At 42.0% G+C, this 23,690-nt stretch overlaps 1 protein-coding gene across 4 annotated transcripts; it reads right to left on the bottom strand.

Moving 5' to 3' along the window:
* Positions 1-5,078: 5,078 nt before the first annotated feature.
* Positions 5,079-23,690, bottom strand: LOC140525301 (uncharacterized). 4 transcript variants are annotated; one of them, XM_072640556.1, is made up of 6 exons: positions 23,589-23,690; positions 18,736-18,967; positions 17,805-17,881; positions 14,560-14,686; positions 11,218-11,313; positions 5,079-9,964 (listed from the first exon to the last, which is right to left on the bottom strand). In XM_072640556.1, exons 2-6 carry the CDS (start codon positions 18,812-18,814, stop codon positions 7,974-7,976), a joined length of 2,370 nt encoding a protein of 789 aa, XP_072496657.1. In that variant the 5' UTR covers positions 18,815-18,967; positions 23,589-23,690; the 3' UTR covers positions 5,079-7,973. The 4 variants fall into 4 exon arrangements, with proteins under 4 accessions (XP_072496657.1, XP_072496658.1, XP_072496660.1 ...); XM_072640557.1 differs by lacking the exon at positions 23,589-23,690 and having other exon boundaries at positions 18,736-23,445; XM_072640559.1 differs by lacking the exons at positions 17,805-17,881; positions 18,736-18,967; positions 23,589-23,690 and adding an exon at positions 11,974-12,122 and having other exon boundaries at positions 14,560-14,634.

Here is a 23,690-nt window from a genome sequence, read left to right as displayed (position 1 = left end):
TAAAATTGAATACTGACATTGCATGGGCAAAGGTCCCCCTTTCCTAATGCCTAGTGAAATTTAACTGGCAGCTCAAGATTTTCCCACATTCATTACATTCAGGTGGTTTCTCTTCAGTGTGAATTCCCTGATGGTTAACAAGATTTCCCTTCTAAAAGCTCTCCAGCTGATGTTTTTCCCATTTCACTATATACAAAGGGTTTTTCTCCAATTTGAATTCTTTTATGGATAAGAAAGTATCTTCTCTTAATAAAGGCTTTCCTCTATTATAGGCAAAGTAATTTTTTAAAAATATTCTCTTGTGTTTAGGTGAGCTTTTCTTTTGGATAAGGGCTTTCTCATATTTATTAATTGATACACTGCTAGGTCTGTATGCCAAAGACATTTTAAAAAAGGGATAAAGACCTATTTGTACAAAAATGTTAAAAGCAGTTTTTATTGTGGTGACCGTGAACTGGAAATTGAGGGGATGCCCATCAATTGGGGAATGGCTGAACAAGCTGTGGTATATGAATGTAGTGGAGAGGGGCGGAGCCAAGATGGTGGAGTAGAAAGACGCACACACACATAGCTCCGAACCCACAACCCATAGAACGGCTACAAGTAAGTAACTCACGGCGAATTCTGCACCCAGAGGCCACAGAAAATTGGAGCGAGGGAGATTTCTGTTCCAGAGAGACCTGCAAACCTCTCGCAAAAGGTCCTTCGCGCCGCGGACTGGGCGCTGGGACTGGGAGCTGGGACTGGGAGCTGAGTACAGCCCTGCCGTGGCCGTGGCACTGAGAGGAAAAGGTCTGAGCCGGCTTCAGGGACGGGATCTCCAGCGGCCATGCGGGTCCCTCCACCCACAGGTGACGGGGGTCGGTGAGAAGGTCTCTTTGGTGGGTCGAGAGGGGAGTGGGGTGCCCCCATACTCAGACCCCCTCGGAAGTCAACAGTGGAGGCGGGAGCATACCGGGGCTCCCCAAGCAGGCAAGAGCTCGGATCCATTGTTGAAAGTCTCTGCATAAACCCCCTGAGGGAACTGAGCCCCTGAGGCGGCCCTGCCCCGACCGGCAGCTGAACTTGATCTCACACTGAATAGCAGCCCTGCCCCTGCCGAAGCCCCAAGGCTGGGAGCAGCATTTGATTCTCAGACCCCAAGCATGGGCTGGGAGGATCCGGAGGCGAGGTGGGTGTGAGGAGAATATTCAGAGCTCAAGTCACTGGCTGGGAAAATGCCCTGAAAATGGAAAAAAACCAAGACTATTGAGGGTTACTTTCTTGGTGAGCAGGTTTCTCCTCCCCTCCCTTCTGATGAGGAAGAGCGGTGCTCACCATCAGGGGAAGACACGGAAGTCAGTGCTTCTACATCCCAGCCCACTCAATGGGATCAGTTCTGGGAAAAGGCCATAAAGAGCTCAAAAAATTTTCAAAATCATGATAGAGAGGTGGAGGAAAAACTGGGAAGAGTAATAAAAGATGTTCAAGCAAAGTATGAACAACAAATCAGCTCCCTGCTAAAGGAGACCCAAAAAAATGCTGAAGAAAATAACACCTTGAAAAATAGGCTAACTCAATTGGCAAAGGAGGTTCAAGAAGCCAATGTGGAGAAGAATGCTTTCAAAAGCAGAATTAGCCAAATGGAAAAGGAGATTCAAAAGCTCACTGAAGAAAATAGTTCTTTCAAAATTAGAATGGAACAGATGGAGGCTAATGACTTTATGAGAAACCAAGAAATCACAAAACAAAACCAAAAGAATGAAAAAATGGAAGATAATGTGAAATATCTCATTGGAAAAACAACTGACCTGGAGAATAGATCCAGGAGAGACAATTTAAAAATTATGGGCCTACCTGAAAGCCAGGATCAAAAAAAGAGCCTAGACATCATCTTTCATGAAATTATCAAGGAAAACTGCCCTGAGATTCTAGAACCAGAGGACAAAATAAGTATTCAAGGAATCCACAGATCACCGCCTGAAAGAGATCCAAAAAGAGAAACTCCTAGGAACACTGTGGCCAAATTCCAGAGTTTCCAGGTCAAGGAGAAAATATTTCAAGCAGCTAGAAAGAAACAATTCAAGTACTGTGGAAATACAATCAGGATAACACAAGATCTAGCAGCTTCCACATTAAGGGATCGAGGGGCGTGGAATAGGATATTCCAGAAGTCAAAGGAACTAGGACTAAAACCAAGAATCACCTACCCAGCAAAACTGAATATAATATTTCAGGGGAAAAATTGGTCTTTCAATGAAATAGAGGACTTTCAAGCATTCTTGTTGAAAAGACCAGAGCTGAAAAGAAAATTTGACTTTCAAACACAAGAATGAAGAGAAGCATGAAAAGGTAAACAGCAAAGAGAAGTCATAAGGGACTTTGCAAAAGTTGAACTGTTTACATTCCTACATGGAAAGACAATATTTGTAACCCTTGAAACTATTCAGCATCTGGGTACAGGGTGGGATAACACACACACACATGCATATGCACACGCACACACATATAGAGACAGAGTGCACAGAGTGAACTGAAGAGGAGGGGATCATATCTTAAAAAAAAAAAATGAAATCAAGCAGTGAGAGAGAAATATATTGGGAGGAGAAAGGGAGAAATGGAATGGGGCAAATTATCTCCCATAAAAGAGGCAAGCAAAAGACTTTTTAGTGAAGGGAAAAAGAGGGGAGGTGAGAGAAAAACATGAAGTTTACTCTCATCACATTCCACTAAAGGAAGGAATAAAATGCACAGTCATTTTGGTATGAAAACCTATCTTACAATACAGGAACGTGGGGGATAAGGGGATAAGCAGGGTGGGGGGGATGATGGAAGGGAGGGCACAGGGAGGAGGGACCAATTTGAGGTCAACACTCATGGGGAGGGACAGGATCAAAAGAAAGAACAGAAGTAATGGGGGACAGGATAGGATGGAGGGAAATATAATTAGTTCTTACACAACACTACTATTATGGAAGTCATTTGCAAAACTACACAGATCTGGCCTATATTGAATTGCTTGCCTTCCAAAGGGAAGGGGTGGGGAGGGAGGGAGGGCAGATTGGCAGACAGGGTCAATTAGAACGCTCGGTGTTCTGGGGTGGGGGGAGGGGACAAAAGGGGAGAAAATGTGGAACCCAAAATTTTGTGAAAATGAATGTTAAAAGTTAAATAAATTAATAACAACAAAAAAATGAATGTAGTGGAATACTATTGTGCTGTAAGAAATGACAAACAGACAGACTTCACAAAAACCTGGAAAAACTTGTATGAACTGATGCTGAGTGAAGTGAGCAGAGCTAGGATAACATTATACGCAGTAACAGCCACCGTGTTCCAGGACTGTTTTTGGTTGACTTAGCCCTTCACAGCAATTCAAGGACCTAAAACACTTCCAAAGGACTCATTAGGCAAAATGCCATCCATGTCCAGAGAAAAAACTATGAAGTTGGCATGCAGAATGAAGCAGACTATTTTCTTTTTTGTTAGGTTTTGTTTTTCTCATGGTTTCTCCCATTTGTTTTAGTTCTTCTGGGCAACATGACTAATGTGAAAATGTGTTTAATAGAAATGTATGTGTAGAGCCCATATAAGATTCCATGCTATCTTGGGGAGGGAGGAGGGAAGGAGGGGGAGAAAATTTGGAACTTTGTAGCAGCAAGCACTCTGACACATCAGGATGGCCTGTTAGCATAGGTTCTTAGATCTGCTTTTCTAAAAGGAAAGCAACTTTTGAGGGGTCAACAATCTTCTCTAATAACTTATACCAATAAAGAAAATACAAGCAAAGAAACGATGACCAGCAGGGCTTCTAAACTGTCTGACCATAAGTATTACATACATCACAGAGCAACAGACAGATCCAGCTGTCTGATCATTACATACATACATCATTACCAGAGAGAAAAGCAGCAACGTCTGGGTTTTCAAAGCCAGGGGGCTCCTTAATGAGTACCCAGAGTCTTGTCTGGCACATGAACCTTTTTCCAAAGAGTAAGCCCCAAAGCAAAACCCCACGTCTGAGTATAGATTCACTTTTCAGAGCCAGAGGGCATCACTCCCCTCATTAGTAACTAACAAAAGGTGTGGGCCTTCCTACAAAACAAGCCTCCCTTAATCAAGCTTCCCTTAAAGAGTTTCACCTGAGGCCTATTAATGGGTGGGGAAGATCTTTCATTAGCATTATAAATTTATGGAAGTGAAAACAGATAAATTAGTAAATTTGGAAAAACAAAAAACATAAAAAAAGAAATAACAAGTAGGATAATTTAAAAAAAACCTGGAAAGACTTACATGAACTGATGCATAGTGAAATGAACAAAACCAGGAGACTATTGTGTTGGGGGTGTAAGCTCAGTTCCATGTGGACAGTCTCGGGCAGGTAAAGGTGAGGACTTCTAAACCTTAGAGTTCTCATGAGGCCCCCCCAGGGAACAGCAGGGAATTGAGGTGTGAGACCGAGCTATCTCGTCTTCCCGTGGGAAACGTGCTGGGAGAGAGCATCCCCGCCCTCGAGATTGGCCCGGGTCTGAGCACACCTATTGTTGTCTAACAGGCACGGTTCAGGTGCAAACTATGCAGCGGGAGAGCTTAAGTAGGGTCAGGAAAGCCTGAAGGCGCTCTTAGCACTGAGGGGCCCTTAGAGGACAGAAGGCCCCTCTTCCTTCTCTCCTCTCTTCGCTCTTCCCTCTCCCCTCTCTCCCCCTCTTCCATTCTCCCATTCTCCCACTTCCAATCTCTTACTGTAAGATCTTTGCCTCCTTGGGAGATTCCTCGCTCCCCAGGAAGAGTTCCCCCTGCGCATGTAACCAAGACCCTGAATAAAGCCTAACCCTTGTTCGACTCTGGAAAGTCTCTTCTCTCATACGTTTATCCGGTTTGGCCAGCCGAAGACCTGCGATAGGTAAGGTAAGACTCAGGTAGCCCTCAGGCCTCTAGGCCTGGCACTATTGTACGCAGTAATAGCAATATTGTTCAATGCAGAATTGTGAATAACTTAGCAATACAGTGATCTAAGACAATCCCAAAGGACTAATGATGAAGCATCCTATCCACCTCGAGAAAGAACTGGTATTTATTGAATACAGGCTACAGCATGCTATTTTTCACTTTTTTTTTGTTCCTTTTATTTGAATCTTCTTGTACAAAATGACGAATATGGAAATGTTTTACATAATTGCACATATATAACCTATATCTGATTGCTTACCATCTCCGGAAGTGGGGAGGAGAGGGAGAGAAGGTGGAATAGAATATGGAACTCAGAACTTTAAATAGAAATATTTTTAAAATCTTTAATTCTTTAACTTCTAGGAATTCTTATTGGGCTTGTGTCCAAAATGCATTTTTTCTGTAAGGCTTTGTAGATGTTTTCAAGGCATTATCTTCTACATTTGTGTCTTGAGCTTCCCTGTCATCATTGTAGCTCTTTCTGGTCAGGCTCTTTTTTTGCTTCCTCAGTCTTCATGTCTTCTTCTTTAGTATGGGCTTTGTTCATGCCAGATTCTACTTATTTCTGCAGGATTGTTTGACCTGCTCATATGTCCTTTCATGTCCTTCTGCTGTTTTCACAGCCCATTCTGGGGGCCTACAAGTTTTCAGTGCTCTCAGATTGGTACCACCCTACTTGTCAGCTCTGTAAATTCCTGACCTAGGATTGGGCCTGTTACCTTGTGTGTGAGGTTGAGTTTCAGTGGGCTGCTGATGGATGTAGTCACTGTTATCTGTCAGGAGGTTTGTGCTGACTCCCCCTTGGTCAGTCCTTCCCTGATTGTTTCACTGTTGGCTGATGCATTAGACAAAAGACTAGAACTGAGTTGCTGCTGCTCTTCCCCTAGGTCAACACTTACATGTTCCTAGAACTTATCCTTTGCTCAGTACACAGCTTAGGATGGGCCCACACTCCCTCTGACCACCTCTCTGGGCCCTGAATCAGTGACTCATGACTGGGCAGAGCTGCCTGATGGCACACATTCTTGCAGTGAGCTGTAGTTCAGGGATCCCCTGGGACCTCCTTCTGCAGTCCTTCCTGCCCTGATGCTCTGAGCTCTGGAATACTCTACATCTACCTTCTTTCCCACGCCTGGTCAGCCTGTGCCCCAATGTTTGTAGACCTCTCTCTCTTCCTAAGCTCTCCTAGACTGGAAAAATGACTCATTGTGACTTTTTCATTGAGAAGGGAAAGATAGGAGACAAAAAAGGGGAAGAAACAGATATCTAAATAAATAAAAGGAAGGAAAAAACAGTAAATTAATTAAACCTCCAAATCTACAAAAAGGATTGATCAATAGGAACAAGAATGGGAAGAAAGAATACAATCACATCAAAATAGTTTAATAAAAATTAATCCTAGAGATAAAGTAGTGACTTAAAAGAGGAAGATTTTAAAAATCTAACCTATAATTTTGTATGTGAATGGACTAAACCAGAGGTATTAAACATGTGGTCCATGACACTCTGTGCAGTCCAAATCAGATTAACATATAATTGGGAAAAATTTAGCAAAATAAATAAAAAATAAAATAAAATAAAAACCAGAGGTATCAAACATGTGGTCCATGACACTCTGTGCAGTCCAAATCAGATTAACATATAATTGGGAAAAATTTAGCAAAATAAATAAAAACTTAATATAACATAGATAACATTACATTATAAAACTAAGTTGGTATATGGCCCCCAGGAATTCTTATCTATAGAGTAGTGGCCCTTGTTTGTATGTGAGAAGGACACCAATGAACTAAATCAAATAAAATGCAAGTGTCAGAATGGCTAGGAAAACAAAGCCCCATAATCCAGGGGGTGTGTTCCACGCAAAAACAAAATGAGAGGCTGGAGTAAAATTTACTCTGCATTGGGTGAATACAAAAAGCTGGAATTACAACTATGCTACCACACTAAGTAAAAGTAAAAATACACAATCCCAAGAGATAAATAAGGAAATTATATTATGCCTAAAGGAACCATAGATAATTAATCAATGCCCATATTCAACATATATGTACCAAATGGCATATCAAAAGAAAAATTAACTGAATGGCAAGACATAGATTGGAACACAATAAATAGCAGAAGACTATAATCTTCCTCTCAACACTGGACAAACTGACAGAAGAAAAAAGATAAATTAAACAAACTGTTGGTAAATTTAGAGCTAAAAGATTTATAGCTTCTAAATGTATGTCAAATGTATACATGTATATTTAAATATACATTATTTCTAAGCACCAAATAGCACCTCTACAAAAACAGACCATGCCTCTGGACACAGAGATACTGCAAGCAAATTTTGAAAATATCAGAAATACTAACTACATTCTTCACAGAAGATAATACAATGAAAAAGTAATCAATTTGGGCAGCACAACAATGGAAACTTAATACTGAAATGCTAAATAATGACTGGGTCAAAGACCAAATCAAAGAAACAGTAACAGCTTTAAAGACAATGGTAAAAATGAGATAATATTCCAAAATTTCTGGGATGCGGCTAAAGCAGGCTTCAAAAGGAAAACTTATTTCTCTAAAACCATATGTTAATAAAAATATAAAAAGGGGATTAATGAACAAAATGTGAATTAAAAAAATTTTAAAACTTAAAACCAACAAAATAAGTACAATGAAGAAAATACTGAAGATTAGAGAAAACAATAAATTAGAAATCAGAATGCAGAAGAGATAAAAGTAAAACCAAATTCTGAGAAAAGACTACCCTACTCCACCCCTTGTTCTTTATAAAGATGGTGGACTGGGGGTGAGGAACAGTGCATACAATGTCAGTTTTTTAATGCGTTGGTTTGTTTTGCTGGACTTTTGCAAACTAAGCGCTATTTCTTTGACGGAGGTGGAAAGGCGTAGTTTAAATGCAGGTGGTATGAAAAACAAAAAGAGCCACAATCAGGTATTTTAGAAAGGAAAGATGACCCTTCTGGTTGAAGGTGTCAGAGTCATATGAATTCTTTCGTGGCTGTGAAGGTGCATTTCCTGTCTGAAACCTATTTCATCAACTGCTGTTTTTTTCCAGTATGGCTTTTCTCATGGGTGATAAGGTTAGACCTCCTACTGAAGCCTTTCCCACATTCATTACATGCAAAGGGTTTCTCTCTTATATGAGTTCTCTGGTGGGTAATAAGGTTTGCTTTCTGGCTACAGGTTTTCCCACATTCCTGACATTCAAAGGGTTTTTCTCCATTATGAGTTCTTTGATGACAAGTGAGAGATACTCGGTGGCTGAAGGCTTTCCCACATTCATTACATATAAAGGGTTTCTCTCCTGTATGAGTCCTCTTATGAGTAATAAGGCTTGCCCTCTGGGTGAAGGCCTTTCCACACTCATTACATTCAAAAGGTTTTTCTCCAGTGTGAGTTCTTTGATGATAAGTGAGGGAATCTCTGTGGCTGAATGATTTCCCACATTCCTTGCACACAAAGGGTTTCTCTCCAGTATGAATTCGCTGATGAGTAATGAGACTTGTTCTCTGAGTAAAGGATTTCCCACATTCATTACATACAAAGGGTTTCTCCCCAGTATGAACTCTCTGATGACTGGTAAGATTTTCCCTCCTGCTGAAACCTTTTCCACATTCCTTACATGCAAAGGGTTTCTCTCCAGTGTGAGTTCTCTGATGTGCAATAAGGTTTCCTCTCTGGCTGAAGGCTTTTCCACATTCATTACATTTAAAGGGCTTCTCTCCAGTATGAATTCCTTGATGACAAATGAGGTATCCTCTCTTGCTGAAGCCTTTCCCACATTCATTACATTCAAAGGGTTTCTCTCCAGTATGAATTCTCTGATGATCAATGAGGTATCCCATGTGGTTGAAGGCTTTCCCACATACGCTACATGCAAAAGGTTTCTCTCCAGTATGAGTTCTCTGGTGTCTAATAAGGCTTCCCCTAAACCTGAAGGCTTTCTCACACTCACTACATTCAAAGGGTTTCTCTCTAGTATGAGTTCTCAGATGAGTGATAAGGTTTCCCCTATGACTAAAGCCTTTCCTACATTCATGACATGCAAAGGGTTTCTCTCCTGTATGAGTTCTCTGATGAGTAATAAGGTTAACCCTATGAATGAAGCTTTTTCCACATTCATTACATGGAAATGATTTCTCTCCAGTATGAGTTCGATGATGTGCAATAAGGTTTCCTCTCTGGCTGAAGCTTTTTCCACATTCATTACATACAAAAGGTTTCTCTCCATTATGAGTTCTCTGATGTGCAATCAGGTTTCCCCTCCGACTAAAGGCTTTCCCACATTCATTGCAATCAAAGAGTTTTTCTCCAGAATGAGTTTTTTGATGGGTAATAAGGTTGGATCTCAGGCTAAAGGCTTTTCCACATTCATTACATTTAAAAGGTTTCATTTTAGCATGACTGATCTTAAGTTCAGTCAAACTTCCTTTGTGGATATAACCTTTTCCATATTTATTATAGTCATAATATTTCTCTCCAATAGGAATTCTCTGATTTTCAGTAAGATTTGATCTTCTAAATACTTTTCCACATTCACTCTGTTCATGCAGCTTTTCTCTAGCATCTGTTCTATGAAATTTAAATAGGCTCGAGTGGTACCTGAAAAGTTTCTTGCGTTTGGTGTACTTAGAAAAGTTCTTCTCTAAAGAGAGTGTATTATATGTAATTAGGTCTGAAAAATCCCTCAAGTTCTTTCCAACTGTCTTATATTTATCCAGACTTTTCTCCATAGTCTCTTTCCACAGTGCAACAAAGATTGGCCCCAGACTTAAACTCTTCCCAGATGTTGTACACTGAGGCACATTCACATTATTCAGAGTTGTTCTGTGAATAGTGACTTCTCTGGATGGTCTCTTCTGTTTCTCTAAATTCATATCGCATTCCCTGGCTTCTTCTGTATTATCATGCCAGACCACACCCTTTGGCAACCTTTTCCCAGAGGATGCCCCCATGCAAATGTTCTGCACCATGTTTAAGTCCTTGACTTCAGACCTGGTGTCTTCACTAAAGGAATCTGAAAGAAACCAAGAAAATGTCAGTAGCCATTCCTTGCTGTGCTGAGACAAAACAATCTTCTTTAGAGGAATTGTTCTAGTTTCTGTCTCTCCTAACAAGAATGATACTTAATTTGGACCAGGTACTGTTTTCAGGACTGTTTTCAGGAACTGAAGAAAAAGACAGGTAAGAAATATTAACAGAGAACCTACCTACCCTGAATAAAGTACATTACCTTCCAGGGCATTGAATGTACTTAGATATGTCATGAAAAGCAATACTAAATTAAAAACAGAAATATCTTCTACAGGACAGAATAGTAGAAAGCCATGGAGAAAGAACAAAAACTAGCTCAGAGAATTACCTGACTGCAAATTTAACCAACTTGAAATCTATGCAAACAAAAGTCATATATCTTAAAACTGGGCATTTGGGAAAACTTAATTATGGGGTTTCTCAAAAATTATGAAAAAATACAATCAACAGAGTTTTAGGTTACTGTATATTTAACAGAGTTTACTGATTACTGGGTGAGAGAGGGGAGAAGGTCAACATAAAATTCAACTCGTTCAGACCTGGTATTATCAATCTATGATAAAATTTTGTTGTTCACTCATTTCAATTGTGTCCAACTCTTCATGACCACTTTTGGTGGTTTTCTGGGCAAAGATATTGGAGTGTTCTTCCATTTCTTTTTCTAGCTCATTTTACAGATGTGGACATTGAGGCAAACAAGATCAAGTGACTTGCTCAGAGTCGCACAGCTAGTAAGTGTCTGGGGTGAGATTTGAACTCAGGAAGATGAATCTTCCTGACTTCAGGTCTGGCACTCTATCTCCTGTGCCACCTAGCTACCCCTACAATAAGATTTTGACAAGATTATTTTAAACGCAGTCAAGGAGAAAGACTTGACATAGCAGGAAATCAATTCAGCTTGCACAAGGTTTTTCTACAAAAAAAAATTTTTAATGACAAAATACTAAATATGCTATACTGAAAGTTAATAAATTAAGGACATCATTATACAGTGAGATGTTTCTTTTTCATAAAGACTTTATCAATAAATTGAATGAAGGGACATATGGCAGCGTACTGAAATCTGTAAATGACACAAAGCTGGAAGGAATGACTGACAATATAAATAAGATTATAATTCGAGGAGATCCCAGCAGACTAAACCAGTAAGGCTAAAACTGATAAGAACAAATCCAAGTCCATTCCTCAGAGCACAGAGCCAGAACAGACTGGGGAGAGGCTGGCAGTGACACCCACCTAGACAAAGGCATCCTGGGTCTTCTCCCTTAGGCATCCATGTTGCTTCTCCTTTCTCCAACAAGGAGACCACATCCAGTTTTGAAACAGGGATTCCTACACACAGGGACAGAAACGAGTTAGGGCTGGGGACAGAAAACTAAGAATTCAATTCTATGAAAGGAAAATCAGGCAACTAAAATGTCCCAAGGTTATTACAACTGATCTCTGAAGCAAATCCTGTTTTGTATTCTAAGCGAGTATAAAGAACAATTTTGGTCCTACCATCTTGTCCACTTGGATCTGACCTGATGTACATACTTATGACTCAACAGAATTTAATAAAGGTAAACTAAGGTGTAGAATTCTGAGCTTTATCAGTTTCCTAGCAGGGAATGAACTTGTAAATAAAGTAAGTCAAATCGCTTTCAATTAGGCCAATGACCCAGAGCAAGAGGCACGGCTCCTTTTTATAAGCACAAAATAAAGAACAGAAAGGGTAGATGAGGTAAATAATACAATTGGTTATAGAGCTGTCAGCCTCATGGAGGTGAGGACAACATGATTGGTTACATGAAGAAGAGTGGGCTAACACGTACATTTCTGTCATAGAGAAATGATTGGTTGACTTATGGGACCCACCTGCATTCTGAGACTATTAATAATGGACTAAAGAGAGCACAAACCCTGGCTCCTAGGAGGGAGATAAGACTGTCCTTAAATGTACAAGGACAGGCAAGGATGATCTTGTGGAAATGTACCAGGTTACCTTATTACCTTCTTCAACAAGAGGAATTTTTCAGGAGCTGAAGGCATGAACGATAACAAATGTTCTTTGAACTAAGAGGGGAAACTGAACTCTTGTCACCAAAAAATGTTCATTATTTGAGTCTGTCTGCAAAGTTGGAGATGGTCTCTCTGTCCACCTGCATCAGTCAAGGATAACAGATTTCTTTTAGGTGAGAATAGAACAATGAACTTCTAAGCTTAGCTCGCAGGCAAAGAGACAAAGCAATGGGGCTTGACCAATCATATAAAAGGAGGCATAGAATCAATTGTAGAATGATGCAGAATGAATTTCATTCCTTCAGTTATCATAAATACACACACACACATACACACACACACACACACACACACACACACACACACACACACACACTTGTGGATAGGCTTTATAGGATCTCCTGGTTGTAAGCTGGACCTTAGAAAATCTCCACCTACTTGGTTTTTCCTGTGTAGATGTGCAGACCAAACTATTGATTGCTTACAGATCTTTTCCTGAAAGCAACACAATGTTCCAGGGCTTGATGCAGCCTAAACGGTATCACTGCAGGAGAAGTCCCTGGTGGGCCCCCCTGCCCCAGAGAATTACTCTCCAACTTGGACTCTCTGGCGGATCTCCATCACTCCTTTGGTGTCCACCTTTGGCTATTGGATATGGAGAGTGGGTTTAGCTGCCTTCGAGAACCTGCAGAGCTCCTTTGATGAACCCAAACTACCCCTCTGAAAACAAAGGCCCAACTAATAAAAACTAATCTTTTGTCAGTATGGCCATGAGACAGGACTATAAGAGTCTCCAAAGAATTAAAACTTAGTATCTCCCTGAGGGCAAAAGAGAGGCAAGTCATGGGTGTAAGCAGGCCACAACATATATCGATGATCCAAACAATGTTCTAAAAACAGTAATAAAAAAAGATCATCCAGGACATGTATGATTGGAAGAGAAGACGAGCTGATCATGTGGTGAAGACAAGAAATGATAGGTGGAAAATCTGAGTCTTCTCAATGGTACCCTCAGAATGTCAGGAAAAAGGAGGAGGGTCTGTAGAAAGGCCCCAGAATGGTGGGCAGAAATCCTCCTGCTCCCCTCTCCCATAGAACATATAGGATGACATGAACAAACATGATACAAGATGGTTAGGCAGGGGGAGTTACAATCACTGGACCAAATTTCCAAATCACAGTTCCATTTAAATATGGGTCAAAGATCAAAATTATACTCACAGAGAAAATTATTTCATTTGACCCACTCTTTGCTAAGAGAAGATCTTTCCATTTATTTCAGCTGAGATTCAAGTATCTCATTAAATCAGCAGGCATTAATTAAGTACCAATTATGGGGTAGATACTATGCTATGTATTGGGGATGTGAAGGCAAAAATGCAGCGGTCACTCACAAAGGGCATCCATTCTATTGAGGGAACAGCATATACACATATAGATTTAAAATGCCCAGAAGTGAAGGTGAGGCTAGGCATTATCAGGCTGACCTGGCACATGAAGCTCATCATTAGAAAATTCGTCATTCTTTGAGACTGCATCAGCCTTGGTACTCACACCTTGGTGGGAGGGAAGGCAGAGCAAAGAACTTCCAAAGTCTCTCTTTAAAGAGGGCTCGCCAGCCAGGCATCTCCTCATTTCCCACCAAGGTCATTCCTTTGGACAGGACTCCATCATGCCCCCTGGCCCAGTACCTTTCCCTCCCCACTTTCAGCTTCCTTTTGTGTTAGACTAAAAGCTCCTGGAGGGCAGAGAGTGTCTTTCATATCTATACCCCTAACATTTAGCAGGCACTTAATAAATGTTTGTTGACTCTTCTATCAGTTTTAGATCACAGTAAAAAAGGGCTTCCCTGGGCCTGCTTTCCCCACTGCCCCTACCAGTGTCCACTGTGCTTTGGCTCAGGAATCTACTCATTCTGTTGTTGGTCAGAGATGCTGACCATTGTAGCTGGGACTTTATTTTTTTTTAGAGAATTTTTAACATTCATTTTTTAAAACTTTGAGTTCCACCACCTCCCCACAAACAAGTTCTCCTAGGCAGAATTCCTCCCTCTACCTGCTCATGATTGCTTCTCTCTCCACAACATTCGATTTCACTTAAAATTCTGTTGGGCAAGCTCCTCCCACTCTTCTTCCTTTGGGCAAGCTCCTCCCACAATGGGCTCCATGTGACTCAGGCCATATGGGAGCTGTGAGCTGGGCCAGAGCTCAAAGCAGGTCACAGAGGTCTATTAATGGACTGGGAAGATCTTCTTATTTCATTAACATTACTAAAAGTCTACTGATTCTCTTGGGAATCCTTCATCTGACGATCCAGGGAGAAAGGAAGCTGTAACCTCAGGGTCAGTGCAAGGAAGCTAAGGGGATTTCCACTTGTAAAAAGCAAAGACCTTTCACCTGGGAATACCAAATAAATATTCTTATTGGCTATAAAGAACTTGGGATTCCTCAGACACATAATTTCAAATATTCTTGTACCACAAGCCAACATTCAGCTCAGCATTTCAGACCTCTGACAGTCTGCAGGGAGAGGATCTGCAAAGCCAAGCTGAGTTGTATACAGGGCAGCTGCACTTACCGAGGGAGACAAGGTTCTCATAGGTCTCCAATGTCACATCTCTGTACAGGGCCTTCTGGGCAAGATCCAAGCATCTCCACTCTTCCTGGGTGAAGTCCACAGCCACGTCCTTGAATGTCACTGATTCCTGAATCAAACACACAATTGCTTAGCCAGGGACTGTTTCTTGATCACTATGTGTCTTTCTTTGTACTAGGCTACATGAAGATTGCTTTCTTTGAGGGCACTAACAAATCCTACAAATGAAGCCCAAGAAATATATACCTCTGCTCCTAAAGCCCCAAACCATACAACAGACCCAGTGGCCATCCATGGTTGGATAGCAATGGCACCATTGGTGATGTCACCAAGAAATGTAATCATTCTCCACCCCCAGTCCACAGTCACTTAGAAGGCAGAATCCTACAAATGGGATGTCATGTTAGGAGTTCTAATTCCCAACTGCTAATTCTCACATTCTCTCTCTGCCTCTGATTCTCTTTGTCTCTCTGTTTCTCTGTCTCTCTCTCTCTGTCTCTCTCTGTGTCTCTTTCTCTCTCTCTCTCTCTCTCACACACACACACACAACAACAACAACAACAACAACAACAACAACAACAACAACAACTCCCTTTGTACTATGGAGACCTGGAATTCATTTCTACCTGCTGTGTTAGTATAACCTACAATGTGCAGAGAATCATGGCAAGTTCCAGTGAACTATAGTTTCCAATGCTTTCTTGGACTGTAACCTTTTTAGTGAGAGTGCTCTGCCCAAGAACGAAGACCATAGCTCCTTTCCCTTTGCAATTTCTGTGGTCCCATTTACAACATCCCAGAACAACTTCCCGAGGGACTTCAGCCAACACACAAGCGGCCTCCTCTTGGTCTCTTCTCTTTGTCTTCATTCGGTCTCAGTCTTCACTGACCCTCCATAACTGGCCCATCTCACTGTATGGCCATACTTTAAAAAAAATATTTCTTGTGGTGGTTTGCATAGAGTTCTTGATCCCATCATCTGCTGCAGTCCAATCCCCACACATCTCTTTGCTGTTCTTTACCTGAGCCACACTCTGAGATGGCAGAGTCCCATCATTCACCATAAAGACCACCAGAAAGACAATGTGTTGAAAGTTTGGCTTCTGTTCCAGGCTGAAGCTAGGGGTCAGTCAAGGTGCTGCCCAGTGTCCCAGACCCTACTTTCTTCCAGTTCTGCATTCAGGTCATTTCCCATTTGTACAGTGCATCCAAGAGATACATGTTCAGTCCATACAACCACATATATTCTTCAATGCCTTGATTTTCCTTTTGGGGATAACAAGGCCACATTCTGTTGAGTCCTTACAGTCTCTTTTAGGAGGCTCAATAATGCGATGGGTTTGAGGAATCAGAGCAGTGACCTACTTAAACAGGAGTCTAGGGAAACTTCCCTGAGAGAACTCCTCTTCAAAATGAACTAGACCATCTTCCATGACAGTGGTGACTTCAGCCTCTGTTTTAAGGCTTCCTTGATACAAAAATTCAGGACTTAATCTGACAAAGTTATCTCTGCCATAGTTCTATCAAGCAGATATACTGATGGAGGAGAATTACACATCAACCCAATGTAATCTCTTCTTTGAACCTTTCCCTCAATTGCCTTGATTGTCAGCTGGAGGTGTGCTGTAGAATACTATTTGCAAAACTGCCTGTTTCCTGCTCATACTTACATTGAGGATACTACTGTTCCAAGTGTAAGTTCTTCTCTTGAGAATTTTGTGGAGATACGGGAATAAGGAGCTATTGAAATCTTTCTGAAGGATATTTAAAGAAGTAACAACATCCCTCGCCCCTTCCTAAGCATCTGACTGTACAGCTTCTGACAGGAACCTCCTTGGTCTGGAATCAGCCTGTTCCAGACACTCTTCCTGTTTTCCGTGGAGTCATTTCTACTTCCCTCAAGGAGCACATGAGAGATTGCTATGCAAGAGTACAAACATGGTAGCTCTCATGTTATTGATGGTGAAGAGAGATTGCTGTGAAATCTCAAGTGATGTTTCCCAAGTTGTTTGTGGTCCTCATTGCAGCTTCATCCCGGAAGATCTGGCTTAATTTGGCCTCATCTAGAGTTTCCTGATGAAAGTTTTCCCCCCAGTGTTTATTGCTATTTTGGGAGGTGATATTGCTCACAGTTACAGAGTAGTAAGGAACCTCCGAGGTCTCTTTCCAGCCCACAGTCAAATGAGAATCCCCCATACCGAATCTCTGACAAGTCATCATCCAGCCTTTGTTTGAAGACCTCTAAGGAGAGGGAACCCTTTGATTCTTCCACCCCACTTTTTGATAGCTCTTAATTTTAGGAAGTCTTTCCTCCCATGAAGCCTATTTTCAGACCTTTTACAATAATGACATGGTTCTCTTACTTTTGCCCTCTGGGGCCATGCAGAGCACTACCATTCCTTTCTCCTCAGGACCACCTTTCAATCTTTGGAGCTCATATCAAGTCCTCCCTAAGCCCTCCTCCAATCTCAGTCTCCATGCTTCCTTCAAAAGAGCCTTACATGACATGGACTTGAGCCTCTTTGCAGGAATCCTGCGCAACCTCTCTGTATACACTCTGCCTGTCCATGGACTTCCTAGAATGTGAGGCCTGAACCTGAACATGGCAGGGACCTGCAGAGGCCTTCAGGGGCATCTTTTGCTGACCCATCTCTCTCCTCTTGGATGGATCTCGTCCTTGGACTCTTGTCTTCTTTCTCTTATCTCTTGTTCAGATATAAGTAATGTGAGCTCGTTGAGGGCAGGGATCATTTCATTTTCATTTCTGTACCCCCAATGTCTATTAAATTAAGTTGAAAGAAAAATCTCCCGAGTTAGAAAGGACCCTTGAAGTCATCAAGTCCAAATTCTTGGCTTATATTTGGATACATAACTCCCACTGTTCACCTGGTACTATAATAATTTAAAAAACTCCTGAAATTGAGTGTGTTCAGTCTGGAGAAAAGAAGGCTCAGGGGGACATGGTAGTCCCTGTCCAAGCATTTTGAGAAGGATCATGTGGAGGAGGGTGGATTATGATCCTTATCAAATTATACACATTCATTCTAAAATGCATCATTCAAACTCTAAGGTCTTTCAAACTCTCTATCATCAATGAGAATGATCAGAGACTTCTGGGAGAGAAAAATTGAGTTGCAAGTCCCAAGAAGGGAAAGAAGTATGTCTATACATTGAAAAAAAGGATGGTATGAGATGATGCACAGGCAGGAGAAGAAACTTGAACTTACCTGGAGTTTGGTTGTAAGGAACCCAAAAGTCATTGTCTCCTCTTTTTCTCTGATCTGGCCTTGAAGAAGCACAGAGTCTGGAGGAGGAGGAAGAGATCATTGTACAGATGTAGTTTCCCAGGCCTCCCTTACCTCCCACCATTTCTGCAGTCAATCTCACACTAGACCCTCCTCCATCTATGTTTACTCTGTTACCCGCAAGGTGCCAGTGGTTGCTGGACAAAGTCATGAAACTGTGTTTTGAGTAGGTATATTGAATATTCATTCTGCCTTTTGTAGGGACTTTATGTAAAGTATGAGGGGCAGTTAGGTGGTGCAGTGGATAGAGCACCAGTGCAGGAGTCATGAGGACCTGAGTTCAAATCTCACTTCAGACACTTGACACTCACTAGCTGTGTGACCTGGGGCAAGTCCCTTAACCCCAACTGCCTCATCCTGGGTCATCTCCAGTCATCCTGATGAATCTCTGGTCACTGGATTCAGATGGCTCTGAAGGAGAAGGGAGGCTGGTGACCTGCACAGCCCTTCCTCACTCAAAACAAAGTCAAGTGCAAGTCATGTCATTATTTCTCTGATGACATGGTCTTCTTTGGCAACGAAGGATGAACATATCTATATCTATATCTATATCTATCTATCTATCTATCTATATATGTAAAGTATGTCAGCTAGGTGGCACAGTGTCACAAAGATTTGGGTACAAATGAAACAACTCAACAATACCAAAAATGCTTAACAACTTTTGACTGACTGATTAAAAAAACCACATCAGAAGCCAGAGAATGTTGGTGTGAAGTGATGGAAATGAGTTTAGCTGCTGTTGCACTTACTCATCCTTGCCCTCTTAGACTACTCCTCCAAGAATGCTCGCTTGAGGAAGCTTTCCTATTTGGGCAAGATTCCAAAACCCCAACACTTCTGTAATTCTTACCTCTCTCCCCAAGCATTAGGGCCAAGTCCTCCATGGTACCTGACCTGACTCTGGCTTCACTCCTGTCCTTTCTGTCCATATGGGATAAGCAGAAATCACTGAATCATTAGTTTCTTCCCATCAAGTACTGCCTTAAAGCTGTGGTAGGCTTCAGGGCAGGAGTCTTCCCCTAGTTGGATTCCTTTTCCTGGGGATATTCTTCAAGACCTTCACCTTCTGGGAAAGCTGGGACCTGGGGACTCAAAAACAAGATTACTTTAACTGGGACCTTCATTCTTGGGCCCAGATCAATGTAACTATCCAACTGGTATTGAAGGCTAAGCCTCCAAAGGGCCCTCACTGGCACCTTGAATTACTCATACCAAGTACAAGAGCTACTCATACCAAAGAAAAGATGGTAGCAGCAGGAGAGGCCAAGATATCATAATCACACATCATAACTCAGGGTCTTCTGAGTCAGCCATAGTCCCTGAATGTATAAATATGAAATTAATTTCTATCATTAAAGAAACATTAAGGAAAAGACTGTGTGTGTCCCACTATGGGAATTTAGGACTTAGGAGCTCCTGCTAATCAGCAAGTACCAGAAGGCCGGCCATCTGGTGATGAATTTGAGGGCCACAGAAATGGACCAAGAGCTATTCATGAAGGACTTCTCCATTCCCCCAGATGACATTAAGTTAACATGGAGGGAAACTTCTTTTTGGAGGATAACATCTGCTGAATGCTTAAAAATAATGGACATTTATGTTCATCAAACTAGAGAAACTACAAGTTAACTAAACTGTAATTTAAATTTAAGTTAGCCAAACTTTATTTTAAAAATATAAATTTTTAGTTCCTTTTAATCAAACTCTTTCCTTTCCTCTAAAATATGGAGCAGTCTTATGTTCTTGGCTATAAAAGCACCTTTCCAATTGGATCCCATTCTCACAACTTGGTGCTGCACTAGTGAGATCCAGAACTTTAAGAAAATGTGACTTGAGGCAAAGTCTTTTAAATTCATAAGTTTTACCTATTGGTCCCTCTTTGCCCATACCAGCCAAATCCCCAGGACCACATACTACCCTGTAAAACAAGGTGGCCAAAGATATCAAAGGAGAAAAAATTGTTGAGGTGTCTTTCCCTGTCTCAGCTGGAGCTGCCAGGCAGAAACAGAGGTGGGGTAGGGTAGCTGGCCGATACACAGACTTATGCACATTGGACAAGTATACTCTCACATTCACATCAAACCTTTAGAGCAGGGGTGTGGAACCTATGGCCTCGAGGCCACATGTGGCCCTCTAGGTCCTCAAGTGTGACACTTTGACTGATTTGGATTACACTTGAAAACCCAGAGGGTCACATGTATCCTCAAGGCCATAAGTTCCCTGCTTTAGAGGCATACACACAGGGGCATCACCCACTCTCTCATTTATACTTAGATGCACATATATCAGATCCACCAACAAGGATTTATCATGGACCTACTATGGGCCAATCTCAATACTAGTTGTTTTAGATACAATGGGTAGCTAGAGGGCACGAGTGCGGATTCTGGAGTCAGGAAGCCCTGAGTTCAAATAAAGATTCAGACACTTACTAGCTGTATGACCCTGGACAAGTCACTTGTTTCCTCATCTGTAAAATGAACTGAAGAAAGAAATGGCGAATCACTCCCCTATCTTTGTCAAGAAAACCCAGACAGGGGGTCACAAAGAGTCAGATATGACTGAAACAACTGAGCGACGATCATGTACAAAGATGGAAGTGAAAATAGTCTCTGCCTTCCAGAAGCTTACAGTCCAGCCCGGCAAGACAACAGGTATGTATATAGATGTACACAGAACAAAGAGAAGGTAATATTGGGCACAAACAGCTGAAGGTTGAAGAAAGTCTTCTGTGAAACACAGTGGTTACCTGAGCCTTGTAGACACTAAAGATTCTGAGGCCTGAGGGACAGCCAGGCGCTGACACAGAGGCGGGGAAAATGTCATGAATAAAGACCAGTAAAAAAGGACACTCTGAATGGACAAACATGTGCCTGGTATGACCTGGTTGGATTTATATCAAGAATGTAGTAGGTTAGTTCAATGTAAGAAAGACTATAAAAATAACAGCAAGTTAATAATAAATATATATGTAAAAAATAATTAATATTAATAATAAAAATCATATAATGTCACTGGTGCTGAAAAGGATTTTTGACAAAATCTGACACTCGTGTCTATTAAAAACTCTAGAAATCATCGGCATAGATGGACCTTTCCTTAATATAGCACGTAAATAGCATTTGGCTAAATCCAAAAACAAACATTGTATGTAAGGGAGAAAAGTTATAGGCCTTTCCATAAGATGAAGGGTAAAGCAAAGATCCCTTTATCATCACTGTTACTAAACACAGTATTAGGAATGCTAGTTGTAGCAAAAAGAAAAAGAAATTGAGGGAATAAGAAGAAACAAGATTATTGCTTTTTCCACATGAGAAGATAGTGTATTTAGAGAACTCTAGAATCAACCAAACATGAATTGAAATAATAATTTCAGCAAAGTTTCAGGTCATAAGACAAATCCACATAAATCACCAGCATTCCTACTTAGAACCAACAAGAAGAGCAAGAAGAACCAGCAAGAAGAGCTAGAAAAGGAAATTCAATTCCAAACAACCATAGAGGTTTTAAGATACTTGGAAGTGTAGGTACCTAGGGATTATATGAATCTTAACTATTATACACTTTTCTTTGCAGAAATGAAGACAGAGATAAATCATTGGAGAAATATTAATTGCTCATGGGTTGGGTGAGCCAATGCTATACAAAAAAATGACAAGACTAACTAATTTACTTCTTCAGAGATGTACCAAACTTCCTAAAGAAATGCACATCTTAGAAAAACAATATTCCTTAGAGAGGAATAGAAAGAATGGATCTTAAGGGTAATTTTTTTTAAAAATGGAAAGGAATGGGGGGGATAGTATCTATCAGTACTAGATCTCAAACTGTATTACAAAGTAGTAGTCATTAAAACAATTTGGAGCTGTTTTAAAAAGAGAAAGAGTGGATCAGTGGAACAGATTAGGTATACAACATTGAGAAGTTAATAAATATGGTAGTATAGTTTGATAAATCCAAAGACCCCAGTTCTGTGGGAAGGATTCACTATTTGACAAAAACTGCTGTCAAAATTGGAAAGCAGTCTGGCATGCAGTAGGCTTAGACCAACACCTTCTAAGCTCCAAATGTCTACAGGACTTACATATGAAAAGTAACATCAAAAATAAATCACAGGAGGAAGGAAAAAATTATCCTGTAAATTTATAGCTGGTGAGTAGTACAGAACTAAGCAAGTGATAGGTTCCCACAATATAAAAAGGACATATGATTATATAAAACTTAAAAGTTATAGCATAAATGGAACATTGTTAAAATTAGAAAAGAAATAGGTTTAGTGGGAGAAAATCTTCACAATACGTTTCTCTGAAAAATGTCAGATTTCTAAGATATTTAAAGAACGTATTAAGATACATAAAAATAAGAGCCATTAAATAATCCCAACAGATGATGGTCAAAGAATATTCATGGGCAATTTTCAAAGGAAGAAATCTGAGCTTTCAGCAGTGGCTGCTGGGTGGTGCCCTGGTGATAGAGCCCGTGGGGCTGTAGTTAGGAAGACCAGAGTCCAGCCTCAGACACTTGGCTGCTGTGTGACCCTGGGCACCTAACCTCGGTGTGCATCCCTTTCTCAAACTGTAAAATGGGAATAAGAATAGCTCCCAACAGAGATGAATGAGACAATATTTGTAATTTGCTTAGCCCAATTTCTGGCACATCGCACCCATCTAAGGGATGCTTATCCATTTCCTTATCAACAACCATATAAAAATGCTCAAAATCACTAATAATTGGAGAAGTGCAAATTAAAGCAGCTTGGAAGTTCTCCCCCTTATTCACCGATGTGGCAGCCAGAGGGGAAGAGGGCGCGGCAGAAGGTGTGAAGCAGGGAACCTGCCCGGGACGATCAGGACCTTGGCCAGCGGCGGCAGGCCGGGAACGCCCCAGCCATGAGCGGCAGAGGCAGAGGGGAAGAGGGCGCGGCAGAAGGTGTGAAGCAGGGAACCTGCCCGGCACCGATCAGGACCTTGGCCAGCGGCAGGACGGGAACGCCCCAACCATGAGCGGCAGAGGCAGAGGCTCGGTGGGGACCGCAGCACTCGGGCCAGCTCTTCCTGGGGGCCACGTTGGAAGCTGGGGGGCCCACGGAGGACAACCGGCCGTGACGGCCGTGCCCACGCACTCCCCAGGGGGTGAAGACACGCGCGCAGGGCTCACGGGCTGTGAGCGTGGGGATTGATTTCCCTAAATCTGGTTAATGGGAGGGGCGACGCTGGGAAGGATGGGTTAATAAGAAAAACCCTTTACTGGAAAAAACAAAGTCCAACTCCGTAAAGACGGGCGTTCACCAGGACACAGACACTGAGGGATGGCCCCGAGGGGGACGTGGGGCGTGACCCGCGTGGAGAGGGAGGGCTCACATCCCGACTCAAGGGGCAGAGAAGGAGGGAGGATCCTTGGGCGAGGCAGGGAGGGGGAGCTCCTGCTGTGGAGAGACCACGGGTGGCGACACAGCGGAAGACGGGCACGCGTGGGCACACCCCCACCTGCACACACGAGCGTGCCTCGCACCCTCAAACACTTCAGACATCTTTTCGCACATGCGCACACTCCCACGAGTGGACCCTCCCACGCATCCTCCCCCCACCCTCGGACTCAACCATCAATGCCTAGGCAGGGGCGATGAAGTCGGAGGACGCATGCGCAACCGCCCCTCCCTCTGGGGGGCCGCACCGCGCGTGCGCGCTCCCTCCCTGCACTCACGCTCTCGGCCCCTCGCGCTGCCGCCCCAAACCCGCGTGGAAGTAGTGCCTCAGGAGCCCGACCGGAGGCCGCCTCACGTTTACTTTTCTGGCAATGCCATTC

The sequence above is a fragment of the Notamacropus eugenii genome, chromosome 2 (assembly GCF_028372415.1).
Source record: "Notamacropus eugenii isolate mMacEug1 chromosome 2, mMacEug1.pri_v2, whole genome shotgun sequence".
In the NCBI taxonomy this organism is placed as follows: Eukaryota; Metazoa; Chordata; class Mammalia; order Diprotodontia; family Macropodidae; genus Notamacropus; species Notamacropus eugenii.
Note: the sequence above shows the minus strand (reverse complement) of the source record. Positions and strands in the feature narration are given on the sequence as shown.